Below are 17,994 nucleotides of genomic sequence, written 5' to 3'. Positions count from 1 at the left end.
GGCCCCTGGGGTCCAAAGATTAGGAAAAGTCCAAAACCTGGGCCAAATCGGTTTATTTGGCAAAGTTAGGTATTGGACGTTTTCAGTCTATATGGCCTGCAAGAGCAGAATATCGGCAACTTTTCCCGAGCGAACTTTTTCCCTATGGGAGATTTCTCAGTTCTGTTTTTTTCTGAATGTCCAGCTGGCCCACGTGGATATGTGTGCCAAATTTCAGCGTTGTAGCTTCGTAACTTTTCGAGATAAAAATTTATTTGTTTATGAGCACATTTCGTGCAGTGGTCCCTTGTAACTAAAACAAATCTAATTTTTTCTCTAATTGTTTTTAATTGGGTTTTAAGTGTTTTTTCCGGGCCCCTGGAGTCCAAAGATTAGGAAAAGTCCAAAACATGGGCCAAATCGGTTTATTTGGCAAAGTTAGGTATTGGACGTTTTCAGTCTATATGGCCTGTAAGAGCAGAATATCGGCAACTTTTCCCGAGCGAACTTTTTCCCTATGGCAGATTTCTCAGTTCTGTTTTTTTCTGAATGTCCAGCTGGCCCACGTGGATATGTGTGCCAAATTTCAGCGTTGTAGCTTCGTAACTTTTCGAGATAAAAATTTATTTGTTTAAGAGCACATTTCGTGCAGTGGTCCCTTGTAACTAAAACAAATCTAATTTTTTCTCTAATTGTTTTTAATTGGGTTTTAAGTGTTTTTCCGGGCCCCTGGGGTCCAAAGATTAGGAAAAGTCCAAAACATGGGCCAAATCGGTTTATTTGGCAAAGTTAGGTATTGGACGTTTTCAGTCTATATGGCCTGTAAGAGCAGAATATCGGCAACTTTTCCCGAGCGAACTTTTTCCCTATGGGAGATTTCTCAGTTCTGTTTTTTTCTGAATGTCCAGCTGGCCCACGTGGATATGTGTGCCAAATTTCAGCGTTGTAGCTTCGTAACTTTTCGAGATAAAAATTTATTTGTTTAAGAGCACATTTCGTGCAGTGGTCCCTTGTAACTAAAACAAATCTAATTTTTTCTCTAATTGTTTTTAATTGGGTTTTAAGTGTTTTTCCGGGCCCCTGGGGTCCAAAGATTAGGAAAAGTCCAAAACATGGGCCAAATCGGTTTATTTGGCAAAGTTAGGTATTGGACGTTTTCAGTCTATATGGCCTGTAAGAGCAGAATATCGGCAACTTTTCCCGAGCGAACTTTTTCCCTATGGGAGATTTCTCAGTTCTGTTTTTTTCTGAATGTCCAGCTGGCCCACGTGGATATGTGGACTCACTCCACTAAAACATTTTATGCAAATGATTGTATGCAAATGATTGTATAGGAATGTAGTCCAGGCTATTTTTAGAAATCTTCTTTCTCTCTCCCTTTTGGGGTTTTTGCCTGCCTATTTTTGGGTAAAATTTGGTCTAGATTTGGAATTTGATGTCTGAAATTGCATTATCTTTCAGATTTGGTGAGATGATGAGAGACTTAAAGGCGGAAGGCTAATTCTAAAAATAGTCGTTTTGTGAAGTGCCAAACTCTAGCGGATGAGTATAACCGGTAGTAGTCTACTTTCAATTTTAGTAGCTCAAACTTTTCGAGATAAAAATTTATTTGTTTATGAGCACATTTCGTGCAGTGGTCCCTTGTAACTAAAACAAATCTATTTTTTCTCTAATTGTTTTTAATTGGGTTTTAGGTGTTTTTTGAAACCGACTTTTCCTACTTATTAGGCCGCACGATCGTGGGAAAACACTTAAAATCTAATTAAAAACAATTAGATTTAAAAAAAAATATACATTATTTTTCGCAAAGCTTAGCATTGTTATGGACTCACTCCACTAATTCATTTGCCATCTCTTCCCATGTTAAAACACGAAATTCAACCTTCTACAACTTTTTCCAGAAATCTTTCTGAAAACTTTCCAATGTGTCGAATGAAAGCCTGACCAGTCCTTAATGTTTTGTAAAAAAATTCAATATATTATGATGACCATGAAAATTTTGAGCTAGTCAAATTGAAAGTAGACTAATGCCGGTTATACTCATTCATTTGGGAGTTCACAAAACGACTATTTTTATAATTATCCTTCCGCTTTTAAGTCTCTCATCACCTCACCAAATCTCAAAGATAATGCAATTTCAGATATCAAATTCCAAATCTAGACCAAAATTTACTCAAAAATAGGCATACAAAAACTCCAAAAGTAAGAGAGAGAGAAAGAAGATTTCTATCTAAAAATAACCTGGACTATAAAGAAGATTTCAAAAAATAACCTGGACTATAAAGAAGATTTCAAAAAATAACCTGGACTACATTCGTATACAATCATTTGCATAAAATGTTTTAATGGAGTGAGTCCGAATTTTTTTTTTTTTTTTTTTTTTTTTTTTGTCTTGATACCTCTATCATATGGTTGCAACCACAATCAAACATCTTCTGGACTTGTTACATAAAAGAATATCTGATTTGAATCAAATAAAGCATTTAAATTAGAATTTTTAGCCAGAGCCGTATATATACATACGGCTCTGTTTTTAGCAAACAAAGTTATTTGTTGTCTGTTTAATACTTGTCTGGCAAGTTACCTCCCCTTTTAAACCAAGATGGCGGTAAGTTTCATTTATTTTCTCACAATTATTATCATTATTCATTCTTTCACTTTGTTCCATCTTGAAATTATAAAATAAATATATATGAATGGCAACATCATCGTTGGTTCTAAGATCTTTAATATTAACAGATGTAACACCCCCGTCCAGACTTAAGACAGAATGTTCTTTTGTTATCCATCCACTGGAGTGGATGTTTTTCCCATGCCCATATGGCAGATTTGAGTTATTACCAAACGTCACAAACACAATTTTTTATCGGCAGAATTTCCTTATAACCTCAAGCTGTAATCGGAATTCCAAGTGTCGTCTGCTAGAATGTAGTCCAACAAATGAAGTCAAGTATAATTAACTACTCTTAGTATTTATCTTTAATAATATGAGAGCGCAGCTCAGAACGAAGCTCTCTATAATGGTAACACATACATATACATCAATTCGTTTCAGAAAATTTATGCCCCACGGTAGTCAAAAAAAGTGAGAAAAAAGATGGCAGATCATACGGGTCGCCATGTTTGTTGACAACTAGATCGCAGTCAATCGGGGTAGTTTCGGAGTGAATATTCTGGAATTCTTTCAATAAATTACGACAATTGTTTCAAACACAGAAAGGAATGTTTTGTACCAACTTAACAACCCTTACGTTTTATTTTTCCTGGATATTCTATGCTTCATAAGGAATAAAATGACAGCTTTGACCTAATTTCTCAAGCAATTACGGAGGCTTTGTTGACATCATACGTCACGTTATAATGATGTCATCGTTATAGATGATTACTTTCACACCTTATAGAAATTTCTCTACCTGTTTTACGTGATCAGGTAAATAACCTGCTCTCTCATTCAAGGCCATGCCTTCATTCATATTTTGTTGACAAAATAAGATAAGTAAAACGTAGGTGTGATTTATTGTTCAAGTCATTGAAACAACATAAGAATATGGCTTACATTGTGTTCCATAGAATTTTTCTGCCAACACAGAATCCGCTAGTTTGTCATGTGACTTTGTTCACTGGAATATTTTCTAGCAGACGACACTTGGAATTCCGATTACAGCTTGGGATTATAAGGAAATTCAGCCGATATAAATTGTGATATTTGGTAATAATTGAAATACTTCATTTTGTATTTGTCAAAGTATACATTATTAATACATTTTATCTTGCTTGAAACTACTGGATTCATTCTACTAACTGACATTGTAGAGATAACGCATGCTTACCAAAACAAGCAAATGCGGAGGTCACGGTTGCACATGTAAATTATTAATCATTTCCAGAGATGCATGAAAAATAGGTTAGCACATAATTAGGTCACTTGACTGCAGTATTCACAGCTCACCGTTGAAATTTTTCAATCTAAATTTAACTCAGAAATCTCGCTAGGGTACATTAAATTCATATGTTTTTTTTTTAGAACACGAATAATAATATACCAGGAGGAGCTGGTACAGTGGCACAAAATCCTCCACCTTTGATGAGACCCCCTTTTGTAAGTACAGTTATATATTTACGCCTGCTTTCTTCTCAAATTTGTTAGTATATCTTGTTATTTTACAAGAAATCAGCTTCAAAATATTACTTTTAAATTAGAAATTCTTGGTGCTGAGAAAAATACAAAAATGATCACACAATATCACTTTGAAAAAATCACAAGTCATTCTAGGATGAACATTACTGTTTTTAAACAGTTGTACCAATTGACTTTTAAAAATGCGCGAATTTCAATCTACCGACAAATTTGTAAATGTATATTTACTAGAAAACTGATTATATGATCAATTCATATGTTGATTGATGAGAGATCTGATGAGGTTGTTAAATAGCATTTACTTTATATCTAGATTCCTTCAGCTGGACCAGGAGGTGCTTCTCCAGGATTTATTCAACCACCAATGGCACCTCAAGCAGATCCTGCTTTGATGCCACCAGGTATGTATCAACAAGAAAACATTGGGGAGGTCACAAGTTCTTACTTTCCTGTCAAAGGAGGTTTGAGGGGTTCAGCATCACATGACTTGAAACTTAACTTGTCATCATTTGTTTTTGGAGATTAGATTCAATATATTTGATTTACTTCAACAATGTTTTGGACAGTGTTTCACTCAGTGAACTTGATAAAAACTAGTCTTAAATGCTTCTGGAAATACACCTTTTGTTCATGTCACATAGTCCCAGCATTGTAGAGGGCTGATGAATCTTTAATAGAGGAGACTTTAGACCCTAACTGGTGTGGCTACATGAAAATATAAGCTAATAAAAAAATGGTATGAAAGTTTGGTCTAAAATTAATTAAACTGAATTTACGTATGAATGAAAGATAAAAAAACAAATTTCTGTATGAGAGGCAAGGGTATATTATTTTGTGTCAACATTATGTAAAATTTATTCATTTTAGGATTTCCACCAATACCTAACATGCCAGTACCACCAATGGGAATGCCTGGAATACCACCAATGGGAATGCCTCCAATGGGAATTCCGCCTATGGGAATGATCAGTAAGTCTTTTTATGCACCCACATTGTATTGTAGACGTCATTTGTGAACATGATAGTGGCAACAGCTTATGTTAGGATATATTTTTTTTTTTTTACCTCAGTTCCACCTGATCCTGGAGTGTCAGTGCTATTTTATTTTGTTAGTATCATGTGACCATTGATCCTTGGCTGCACACACTGTCTTTCATGGATGGCACTGATTCATTGAAACAAATTGAATGAAACAGCAGATATGATATATATGGTGTAGGGAGACAATGATGGTATGACTGAACTAGAAAAATATCTGTCTGTCAAAATATATTGGAGTTTGGTAGATTCAGAGTAAATGAATATGGTTAAACATGCACACTTTTAAAGGTGCAGAAACATTCCCCTACAACAGTTTTGTTGTACTCTACTCCAGCCCACAACTGTCAAAGAAGCTATTAGAGGCTAGAATTGAGGTGGGTGTTTCGCAGAATATATAAAGAATTGACAGAAATCAAATTATCTTTGTTTCTTTTTCAGATTCGGAGAAGGTATAAGTAATGGCTAAGTTTCTTTAACATTTGGTTTTGTCTTTTACTATCTACATAATAACAAGTCACTGAATAATTATCAACACCACTCAGTCTAAAAAGGATTATGGTGACAACCAATCAAAGTTTTTCTTCTAACATTATGTTTTTAACCAATTTTAAAGTTAGGTGAAAGTTTCATGAGTTACCAAACACGTGCAGTAAGAAGTGTTCAGTGCCTTATGTTGGATTTTATGCTCTTTCAGAAAACTCTCTGGTCTGAACATAAAGCGCCTGATGGTAGAACCTACTACTACAATAATATGACAAAACAATCGAGTTGGGAGAAACCACTTGAACTCAAGTCAGATGCAGAGGTAAGTTTGAGCTGTACATTAGTTTTCCAACACAATTCAAAGACATAGCTACTGTAAACATTTTACGAAATCTTTTAAATAGCTTAGGCATTCTAGTAATGAACGAGAAGATCTTTTTTGCTTAAAGGCTACTTACTACCTCTTATAATGGACATAAAATTTAGTCTCAATCTCATCCAATTAGAGTATGATAATTTATATTCATTAGTTGACTTACCTAATGTCTTTAACTATAGAACTGAATCACTGTATATGACATAAGTGTTTTTTCTGAATTATCTACAGTTATTTTGGAATTACATGTATCAGGTAAATTCACTAATGAATAAATATATTCATATGACGAACTAGATGATTTTTTCACACAAGTATCACCTGATCTGAGTAAAAAAAAAAAGGTCATCTTTCTGTAAAAATGTGTCAACAATTAGGATGTAAAGCTCCATGTCTGTTTCAGAAAATGTTATCACAATGTCCATGGAAAGAATACAAATCAGATAGTGGTAAAGTTTACTACCATAATGCACAAACTAAAGAAAGTAAATGGACCAAACCTAAAGAATTAGAGGATCTAGAAAGTATGTAGAAATATGGCTTTCTTTCAGAGGCGTTTTTCAGTGAAACTATGTTTACCCTTGATATAGAAAAATCATTTTTTAATGTGTGTAGGTTTATATCCAAAAGATTTTGGACAATTAAGAATTTGGGTATGATTCAACACATATTTACGGAGTTACAGCCCTTGATACTGAAAATATATTGAGTATTGTTCGGCAACCACTTTTTCAAACACCAAACCTTTGTTTAACAGAATGATTTCATAATTTGCTTCAAATAAATAGTATTTTCACCATCTGACCTTATTATTGTTATTCTTCATGACTTTCAGCTATGGTTGCTAGGCAACTGAGTGGAGTGTAAGTAGCCTTTCTTTCATGTTAGGGTATATTATTAATATTTTTACTAATATTAATATAGGTACATAATATACTGAAAGGCAAAAGAAACTGGCAGATACATGTTTCTGTGGTCAAATAACTCATTTGATTAAACCTTCAACTGCTTCTAGTTGTTGCCATAAACACTATTTTACACTGACTTTCTCTGATAGCTTTACTTTCATGTATAAACAATTAAAAATAAAGATACTTGCAATTTTTATTTAAATTAATATTTATTTGTAATTTTGTTATTGTCTTTTACAGACCACCAGTAGCTCCTGTACTTGTTCCACCTGTTCTTCCAAAGTCAGCCCCCTCATCAGCTATAGAACAGGCCATGCAAGCAACATTGGCATCAATAGAATTACCTCCAGCTGCAGGAACAGCTACAAAAAATTCTGGGGCAGCTCCTGTTGCTGTGGAAGTTGAAGATAGCAGGTATAGTAGAAATTATGATGATTTATATATTGTGGAATTAAAAAAGGTATTTTTAAGGAATTAATGGATAATATTCATAAGATCTTGAGAAATTTTCTGGATCAGGTTGAAGCTGGATCAGGTTGAATCTGAGCACCATCCTACAAATCTTTACTGAGTTACAGCTCTTGATATACTGAAAAATTCTTGGGAATGTTGGCTTATCTTACTTAGCAAGACTTTTTCTTTCTTTTATGTTTGATTAATAAATTGTTTTATATTATTACAGTTCATCCAGTGAAGAGGAACCACCACCAAAAAAAGAAGCACCACTCGTATTTAAAACCAAAAAAGAAGCTATTGAAGCTTTTAAAAGTTTATTGAAAGAAAGGGTAGGTTTATGATCTGAATTTTTATTCTTTTAGGTTATTTCATAGAAACCATTATTCGTGAGCTTGGTAGAGAACATTTATTTTCTTCAAGAGTTGTTGATTTTGATAGCATAGGTCATGATAATACTTCTTTTGGATTTAGAGGTACTGACATGGAAAAAGTCCCTATGCCCTACGAGCTGTGCCAGTTAAAGATCCCTCTTCAGTTAGAAATCAAAAAAGAGCAAACTAATGCTGTTGTCCTGACAAAATATCCCTCACTGCAGACTTTATGCCCAACAGATGGAGAAAAGTAGGATGTACATCCATATTACTAATGTTATCTGTTACAGGAGGTACCATCAACAGCACCATGGGAACAAGCTATGAAGTTAATCATCAATGATCAAAGATATGGTGCTCTCAAACATTTAAATGAGAAGAAACAAGCTTTCAATGAATACAAAACACAAAGAGCTAAGGAAGAAAAGGTACAGAATTGATAGTTACATAATAATACCTAATGATTTTTGAGAAGTCTGCCACTTCCAGATTTCACAATTTCACACTGTTTGAGGGCGGACATTGGAAAGAAAGAAAAGAAACAACTATACAATTTTTCAAGGATATCAACTTTCACAAAGGATCCTATCTACTAGTTTGTCGTAGGCCAAGCCTCTCACCATTGTTCTTCCCTTATTATCCATGTGAATTTATAACTGGGTCGTCTGGAAGTACTCTCATTGAATGACTGAGATAAGAACCCATGACTACCATTAATTTGACGTTACAAAGCAAATCACATCATGTAAGGAACCAATAATCTAACCCACTGTGCTACAAAACCCTATAGGTTTCTAATAAATTATCATTATTGCACATAATTAAGATTTTTAATCAATCATAAATGTCCATGTATGTACATGTAAAAAAAAAGATTTTTTGACCTCTCTTGATTGGTCACTCATTGGAATTCTGCTGGAAATTTCTTCTAATTTAGCTAATTATGAATTAATTATGGACATGTGATAAATGTTGGCCTTTTCATTTTCATAAATGAAAACAAGGGAACCCATCTTTAAAGATTTTAATCAGGAAAATCATCAGTTGAGTTGTACCATGTTTTTATTGTAGGAAGAACAGAGATTAAGAATGAAGCAAGCTAAAGAAGATCTTGAGAAATTCTTAATGAGTAATGAAAAAATGAATTCAACTGTGAAATATTGGTAATTTTTCATTCATGTTTTAACATCAAAATGAAATTTCCAAATATCACTTTTTGTCTGGATGTGATGTACGAGATCCCTACTTAGATGTAATTGAAATACAATAGAACTTAGGGACAGTATGGAAAATGTTTATTATTCAATTACATCCTTTTTTGATTTTCTTATTGAAGTATTTGTTCCATCCTAGGCTTGTGCAATTGGGAGAATCAAACCCTCCCTTCCCCGAAATCTAATATGGAAATACTAGAAATTTTACTTTCAATTATTTCCACATCATATGATAACAGTATGAATTAGCTCTTGTTGGTGTATATGTTTCAGGAAAGCTGACAATATGTTCGGAGATCAAGAAGCATGGAAGATTGTTCATGATAGGGATCGAAGAGATCTATTTGATGATGTTGTTCATCTCTTGTCTAAAAGAGAGAAGGTGAATTGTCCTTGTATTTCTCATTTCTCTTTGCAAGTGTCAAGTGGTCTTGTCAGTATCCAGTAATAGATTCTCTAACATTCTTTCAGGAGCCGCAGTGGCTCAGTGAGTTAGATACTTGCTCTCTAACTTGAAGGTCCAGGGTTCGATCTCGGCAAAAGTCAAGATGATACCTCCATTTTTTTCAATGCGGTTTCCCCTGTCAGTGATGCCGGTAGCAGGGGCTGACATGGAAAAGTGTCAAGTCGTTTGGATGGAACAATAAACCCAGGCCCTGTATGCTTCCGAGTTAAAGATTGGAAATTGAAAAAGATTAGGTTAATGCCTAACTTCCTTCATTGTACACTGCATAGCATTGCATGTCTTCACAAAAGTATGATGTAAAACTGCATTCATTTCATCTTTTGTTGGAAATTAATTAAAGAGTAAAGTTTCAACTCAGCTTAATACATTGTGTAAAGATGTCCTCACTCTATAATAATTACTAGTTACCTATGATTGTGAATAAGAATAGTGGTCATATGTTTAGAAGGCAACGTTGTGAGTTGTGTTTTGTACTTATGCCCACATTCATTTTTCACAGCTGGTAATCACTATGGTGTACGGGCACCTAAAGGATGTACCCATAAAAATTCATTTAATTTTTTTAGGAAGAAGCTAAAGCCCTCAGAAAGCGTAACATTAAAGTGTTCTCAGAAATTTTAGATAGTATGCCTCATTTAACCCATTCTACCACTTGGTCAGAATTACAACAGATGTTGGTAGATAATCCTAGATTTACTGATGATCCTGATTTAGGCAGTACGTTTTCATTCTTCTTGCTTCTTTCTTTCATCACTAAAGTCCTTCATTTAGAACAATATTGATCTGTAGTTACATCAGTGTCAAGTTATCCCTGAACCATCTAACACATAGTCAAGCTATTACCTTTACTGCAATAGTATTCTACAGGCAGTCAGAGTCCTTGACAGACTGTAAACATCATGGCTTATTTTTATAGACTTTTTGTCTACGGCTCTGAATATATGTATTTGCTTACGTACAATCCAATCAAATCACTGCATTTACAAAGTTCTGTCATACAAGTAAGTGGCTATTATATTAAAGTTATAAGATGAAGTTTGTATTATCTTGATATTATGAAGATTGTTGAAGTATAGGAGATGTATGATTGACTAGAAAAGATATTATTTTCAGGTATGGATAAAGAAGATGCTCTGATATGTTTTGAAGATCATATTAGATTATTAGAACAAGAGAATGATGATGAAAAAGAAAGAGAAAGGAGACGATTAAAAAGACAACAACGAAAAAATAGAGAAAGTTTTCTGGTGAGAGTTTGCCTAGTTATGACTAACGAAAAGAATTACGGTGGCTTTAATTTATTCAAAAAAAAAGTGTTACAGTGAAATTTGTGGTCATAACTTTTGGTATAGCTTTTATTGCAAAGAATATCATGGCATTATTGGCACAACACAGCACAACATTTTACTTTGTCTGTAATAGTTAAATTTAGGGAGCTCTGTGAGCTAGACATTTGCCTGCTAACCTGAAGGTCCAGGGTTCAATCCGGGGGATAATACCTTTGGATTTTTATACTCTATTCCCCTTGTTAGTTATGCTGATTGAGTGAGTCTTACTGATTTTTAGTCTGTGAAGCATAGAATTGAAAAATTTCATAAAACTGTCTATTTTGGTTATGCAGTAGCCGTTCAGATGGGACAATAAAACGAGGCGCTGTTTCCTACAGGTTATGTACGTCAAAGATCCCTCAACAGTTGGAAAGAATACACTAATGCCACTGGCGTGTCCCTCATTCCACGTTGATGTTGCATCTGAAATTTTTTTCTGGCATTCCATTCCAAGAGTCTGAGAATTTTTAATTTCATTGTCTCTCTGATTTCTGTTTGGGACAGTTAATTTCTAGAAGATTGTTATCATATACCTTTTCACTTTAAATAGGTCCTGCTAGATGAACTTCATGACAAAGGTAAATTAAATTCAATGTCATTATGGATGGACCTGTACCCAGTTATATCTCAAGATGTCCGATTTACCAATATGCTGGGTCAGCCTGGTTCTACACCTTTGGATCTTTTTAAATTCTATGTAGAGGATTTGAAAGCAAGATTCCATGATGAGAAAAAAATAGTGAAAGAAATTTTGAGAGTAAGTTTAGGACAGTTTTCATTTTATTTTTATCCCAATAAGAATAAATGTAGCAATTTGATTGGATTGTACCTTTGCTAAATACAGGCAATTGAGTCCTTGTCAGAAAGTCTGTAAGCTCTAAGCCATGATGTTTACAGTCTGTCAAGGGCTACGATTGGCTGTGTTTGCTGGTGCATGGTCCAATCAAATTGCAGCATTCCGTACAAGAAAAAGTAGATATTTAGGTCAAGGTCTCAGGCTAAATTCCAAATACCTTGACCTTTGTGAAGATGTATAGGCCTATGAATGTGGTTCTAATTGATTTTTTGGTTGAATTATAAAATGTGATATTATTTTTTTCAGGATAAAGGCTATGTGGTAGAAGTTAATACAGTATTTGATGAATTTGGTTCTATTATTACCAATGATAAAAGATCTGCTAATTTAGATTCTGGTAACATCAAATTAACGTATAATAGTGTAAGTATAATATTATATTATGTTATCTGTTATCAATTACAGAACAATTTTCTTTAAGGAATCCACAAGGTAAAACTGTTCAGGTTATAGTCTATATCGACCCAAGGCAAGATATACCCAACTTAACTTCAGGTAGCTCTACCCTGACTGTCAGGTTGCCTTACTTCTACTTCATGTTGCCTTACTTTCGACTTCAGGTAGCTTTATCTTGACTTCAGGTTGTCTTATCTTGACTTCAGATAACCTTGACTTAAATACAACTTTCGGAAGTATTGTGAAATTATAAAGGGCAGATTTTGGTCTACTACAGTAGTATAAATATATAGCTTTAAGTTTGTGCTATTAGCATGTAATAGGTCTACATATCTACCAGTTTTATTGAAAATCTTGTCAGCAGTAAGGTATGAACATCTCTAGCTCCTATGTTTACCTTGCATACATCAGTGTTATATTTTCTATGTAGTTAATAGAAAAGGCAGAAGCCAGGGAGAAAGAAAGGTTAAAAGAAGAAGCTAGAAAGGTTTGTTATTGATATTTAAGTTGTCCTCACACCATAGTGATTACCAGTGCCAAATGCCACTCACATTTCATTGACATGAGAAAACTTATGACTGCTATTCTTGTTCTCAACCATAAGTAACTGGTCATCACAAAGTGAGTTTAATAGACGGTTCCAAGAATATTTCGCTTCATCTTTCTTTTCATGTTTTGTTATAATTCCATTACCAGACTGTCCACAATATGCTTGTGAATGTGATAGAGGCAATTCAATTTTATAGATTGGTTTACAGATCACAATTTTTCAAGTGATTGCCCTTGCCACAAGTAAAATATGTCAAACTAGGCATGTGAATGTAAATAAGGCTGTAGTTTAACCTAAACCTAATATATTAATGTAAGCTGTCTTTTTCTAATAATAATAATAATTTAATATTTGGATTTTGATTAATTTCAGTTGAAGAAATTAGAAAATGCATTTAAATCATTGTTAAAGATGGCTGAGCCACCAGTAGAATTAGATACACCTTGGGACGTTGTAAGTTTTTACTTCTGGCAAGTGACTTATGTATCAATCACAGTTTTCATGAAGACATTTTCAATAATACATTTTCACACAGGTCATTTAGATATTGCATCAAGTAACCCGACGAATCTGGCTCTAGCTGTTCCTCGAATATGATATACGAACAATTTTTCATATCAAGCTGAACCATTAATGAGCTCATCAAGACATTGCCTGATATTCTGTAATATTCCTCTGCCTCTACATGGTCCCAATTAACGGCAGGGGTAGGATTTTCCGGTCTTGATACAACTCTGTATGTTAGGCCTACCCCTCAAGTATATTTTGGTACCATATGAGTAATACGTTGAAATCTCCATTTCATTTAGGCCAGACAAAGAATAGAAAGAGAGGAAGGCTTTAATATTATCACATTAGAGTCAGAACGTATCAGACTATTTAAAGAATATTTATCAGCTTTAGAAGAATCCTGTGGTCATCATCATCCAAAGAAGAAGAAATCCAAAAAACATAAAAGCAGACGGTCAAGGTCCAGGTCTTCAGGAGTAAGTATTTCAATCTTGTCTTTGCTAGACCATTAAATTGTAGAAGAAAATTGTTGAAGTTTTCAACAGTAATATAACTAGGTTTTTTTGGGCGATGAGTGATCTGGGGGCGCTAAGGCAACCACTTTTTATGTAGACATCATATCATATTTTATTATTAAATGACTTGCTTTTTGTCAAATTTGTCATAAGGCATTTCCACTTGTTCAGTTTGTCAGGTGATCAATTGCTTTTTAACAATAATGCTATTCAGACCAACTTTGAATTCTCAAAATGATCATTATTATATTTTGTACAGAGTGAATCAGATGAATCAACCAGACACAAGTCTAGAAAGTCAAAGAAAAAACATAGATCTGAGTCCAGATCACCTAGTCCTGGTTCACAGTCAGGTAATATTCATTTCCTTATTATTATAGAGTTTGAACCACAGGTAAAAATAAAGGCTGGGCTGCAACAGTTAGGTACTTAAATTGATGTTGCCATGATACCCAACCCTACCATGTACAATCTTGTGCTTGTCCTCGTGCTAAATTCATTGATGTTATATTTTTTGTTCTACAAGAATTCTGAAACATCTGCCTATATTTAAGCCTCCTGATAGCTATTTTATCAGCTGTCAGCACCAACAATAGTTTCAGACTATTCTACAACAAGGTTCTATTAGTTAACATGTTGGTTTATCATCCTCTTAGTGATTATGTGAGTGATTATCATATTAAATCTCATTAATTTTTAGATGAAAAAGAGAGAAGTAGTAAAAAACACAAGAAGAAATCAAAAAAGAAAAGACATGTGTCAAGATCAGTAAGTTTTTTGGGTATTAAAATGTGGGCCAAAATTATGTTCTCTAAAAAATTGTCACACAAGCTGTAACACTCTTCCCAAGGTACTTGGTCTACTAAAATTTCATTCTAAACTAATTATATTTTAGCCATCAAGTTCTGGGGAAGAATCTAAAAGTTCGAGAAGAAAACGATCACCATCACATGTAAGTGAAATTATTTTAAATCATTTTAAACCTCTGGCAAAATTTGATCTTCTACATTAAGTCAGACACTATGAATGAAAACTTTATCTAATTTTTTTTATAGCATAATCATAGTTCTGCCAGTGAATTGAGTGAAGGAGAATTAGAAAATCAGAGAAGAAGATTATTACAGGAACTAGAAGATAACAATTAGTTCAATGACTTTCAATCTTAAGTTGCCCTCACTTCATAGCCATTTCCAGTATTCAAATAAGAACGCAACTTTGTGCAACTGTCATTATTCGCAACCATATACAACTGGTAATCAGTATGGTGTGAGAGCACTTTTATTGAATTAGATTACGTCTTTTATTTTTTTCTACTTTGGGTTTCTCTATCTCACAATTCATTACAATATCAAAAAAAAAGGGTTCCAAATGACACACATTGATTGCGAATAAAACGCCATTAGAACAGGACTGTTGTATAAAATTTGTTAGATTTCAATGGAAACAAACAATTTCAGAGGAAAAAAAATAAATTGTGAGATCCAAGATATGATTCACTTATTTCTTATATTTTATATTTCCCCCTTTACTTTGAAAGTTCTGTAATAATGCCTTATTCAAAAAAGGGATGAAAATACAGATGAGATGAAATTATTAATGGTATAAAATTGAAAGCTTCCTATTGAAACTAAAAGATGTGGACCCTCTCTAGATATGCCGTTAAAATAATTTTGGAAATATAAACCAGCATCGCAGTTCTCAACCTTTGATAGCTTCTTCAGTTATCAAAAGATTTTCAAAAAACTGGGTTCAATATATAAGGTTAAGAAAGGTCAGGTTACCTTGAAATTTAAAATATGGACAGTTTTTAAATTTAAGTGCTTTTTAAAATCAGTGTGTAATCACTTTGTAACCAGTGAGTATAACAGATTAGCCCCCATGACATCATAGTAGTCTACCTCTAGTAGACAAAATTATATTAGAAAATTGAAAATACAAAGTAGTATAAAAAGAGTTTATTAAGATACAAAATGAAAGCTAATATTTGTTACTATATGCTAGGTAAAATGGCCTGCCAGGTAAGGTAACATACACCCACTCACAGCTTTATGATATAGAGACTAGGAATATTTAAAGAGATTTGTTATCATATCTAGGGTAACAAGAAAATTTTATCACTATTAAAGTAATACTACCTCTTAGAATGAACATAATTAAGATTTTTAAACTTGGCTAATAATAGTACAACTATTTATTCATCAGTGGATTTGTCTGATGTCATAACTATACAACAGAGTCTCTGATAAATCCATGAAGTAATTTTGTATTTTTAGAGAAAATTGCTTAATTTTAATGGATTTATCAGAGATTCTGTTGTATAGTTGTATGACATCAGACAAATCCACTGATGAATATATTCTTTCATTGACCAAGTTTGAGATTTTAATTGTATGCATTTTAAGCAGTAGTATATCTTTAAAACAGTGCTCAATACCTAATGATTTAATAAAATATTAAGATAGTGGATAATATATACAGTATCCTATTTCAAATATCTATATAAAAAAAAATAAAAACATTCAAATAATAACCATTCAAAAAATCTACACAATTACTAATTTAAATAAGAGACAAGCAAGCTAATAAAAATAAGGTATTTGTATTACATGATTAAACAATGAATAATTCTGTAATTTCAATTTAATGCAGTAACCTATTTTCTTCAAGTGGAATTGCTTCTTATTTTTATGAGTAACATTATTTATTTTAATTTAAGATACTATACCAAGATATTGCTTTCTAATAGCTAAGAGACTAACTGCTGTATTATTGCACTACTTGTAGATAGGTACACAACCTTATTTAAACAGAAGCATACTGACATAGGTCCACTGTCCAATACTCTATTCATTAACCATGTGAAACATGGTCTGCATTTCTTATTGAGCCCCGATAATAGCATTTTTTCTGAATTACTTGATTGTTTACCCCAATGGTCAGTAAAATATGAAAGGAAAAGTCACATTCAGATATGCCAGTCATTTGGAACATTCAGTTAAACATGTCTGGCACTTATAGTCATAACAAAACAAAAGATAGTGGACCACAGCCATATATGGCCACCATGGCATGTGAATGGTAAAAACGAAACATCCATTTAAAGTTTCATCAAAATCGGTTGAAAACTAATAGCATATTCAAGATTTTGGGGCAAGGGCAATAACTCTGCATCTAATGGTTGAAAATAGCTCAAATTTGAACTTGATATTCGTTTTATGAATATGTATACACATACCGAATTTCATTTGATTCCATCAAAAAATCTAGTTTTTAGAGCGTTTACAAGCAAATGTTGACGGACCGACCGACGGACAGGGGTGCTGACAATATACGTCCACATAGAGAGATGTGGGCATAAAAAATATTGTCTTTATTGTGGTTTCCTCTTTATGTAAAATTTTCACATTTACCACAAAGCTTAATCCAAAATATTGAGGTTTTGATTCACAATCATTTCTATATCAATCATCTAATAACATAAAATATTAAATAAAATCAAGCATATATTAATAAAAACAATTATTTTTGGTACATAAAAAGACTAGAAATATTCAATTATAAATAAATACATGCAAAAAAAAAAAAAATATTTACAAATTACAAACTAATGAAAGTCTATTAAATGCTTTCTCTTCTTCAAGATACAAAAAACAATGTTACAAATGAAACTATTCTTGGCCAAAATTTAGAAACTTCATAAAGGTTTAATAAAAGTGCTCAAAGCACCCAGAAGAAAATAAAGGTTTAAATTTGTTACATCTATGTAAGTATCCACAACACTCTTAATGGTTTTGAATGAAATGATACCTAACTTAATTTAATTGAAATAAAAAAAGCAAGCACTAGCTTATCAAGCACTACATCAAATATTCTACAAAATCTGCTTGCCTCAATAACTAACAGAGAATTTATGGCACTTGATGGAATTTATAGCAATGATTTTAATATTGTGTCCATAGTCAATATCAAATGTATATGAATCTTGTTGACACCATTGGTTATTGTGTTGACAACATTGGTTATTTCTATTGTCCACAAACTTGTACATGACACTGGTTATCTAAATTGGACAAGATAACTTTACCGTGAGATAATATTTACAAGTTGAACAAACTGTGCATTATATTATAATGCTTTAAATTCATTGAAGACATATCAGGATTTGTTGAGGTGTTATCATTTAGCATTTTTAAAAAATCTAATTGTCCTATTACTAAGCACTGGAATGCTACATATTACTACAAACATTTACATACAAAACTTTTTACATATTCCATAACTAATGACAAGCAAAAAATTACAAATCAAAAGGAAAAAAATATAACCAAATTCTACACTTAAGCTTGGTGACAAGCCCATTTTAAACCAAAATTATTTCAAATTATAACCCAAGTTTAGAATAGC

At 33.0% G+C, this 17,994-nt stretch overlaps 1 protein-coding gene across 1 annotated transcript; it reads left to right on the top strand.

The window, feature by feature from the left end:
• Nucleotides 1-5,004: 5,004 nt before the first annotated feature.
• On the top strand, nt 5,005-14,735 carry LOTGIDRAFT_174239 (hypothetical protein; the record flags this gene model as incomplete). The annotated part of the gene is made up of 19 exons (XM_009052569.1): nt 5,005-5,111; nt 5,396-5,399; nt 5,853-5,963; nt 6,421-6,545; nt 7,169-7,342; nt 7,611-7,713; nt 8,046-8,183; nt 8,827-8,918; nt 9,243-9,351; nt 10,002-10,152; nt 10,549-10,682; nt 11,314-11,520; nt 11,866-11,982; nt 12,446-12,502; nt 12,938-13,018; nt 13,375-13,551; nt 13,850-13,943; nt 14,291-14,358; nt 14,646-14,735. 19 exons carry the CDS (start codon nt 5,005-5,007, stop codon nt 14,733-14,735), a joined length of 2,139 nt encoding a protein of 712 aa, XP_009050817.1.
• Between the last annotated feature and the right edge of the window lie 3,259 nt (nt 14,736-17,994).

Source organism: Lottia gigantea, assembly GCF_000327385.1.
Source record: "Lottia gigantea unplaced genomic scaffold LOTGIsca_187, whole genome shotgun sequence".
Classification (NCBI taxonomy): Eukaryota; Metazoa; Mollusca; class Gastropoda; family Lottiidae; genus Lottia; species Lottia gigantea.
Note: the sequence above shows the minus strand (reverse complement) of the source record. Positions and strands in the feature narration are given on the sequence as shown.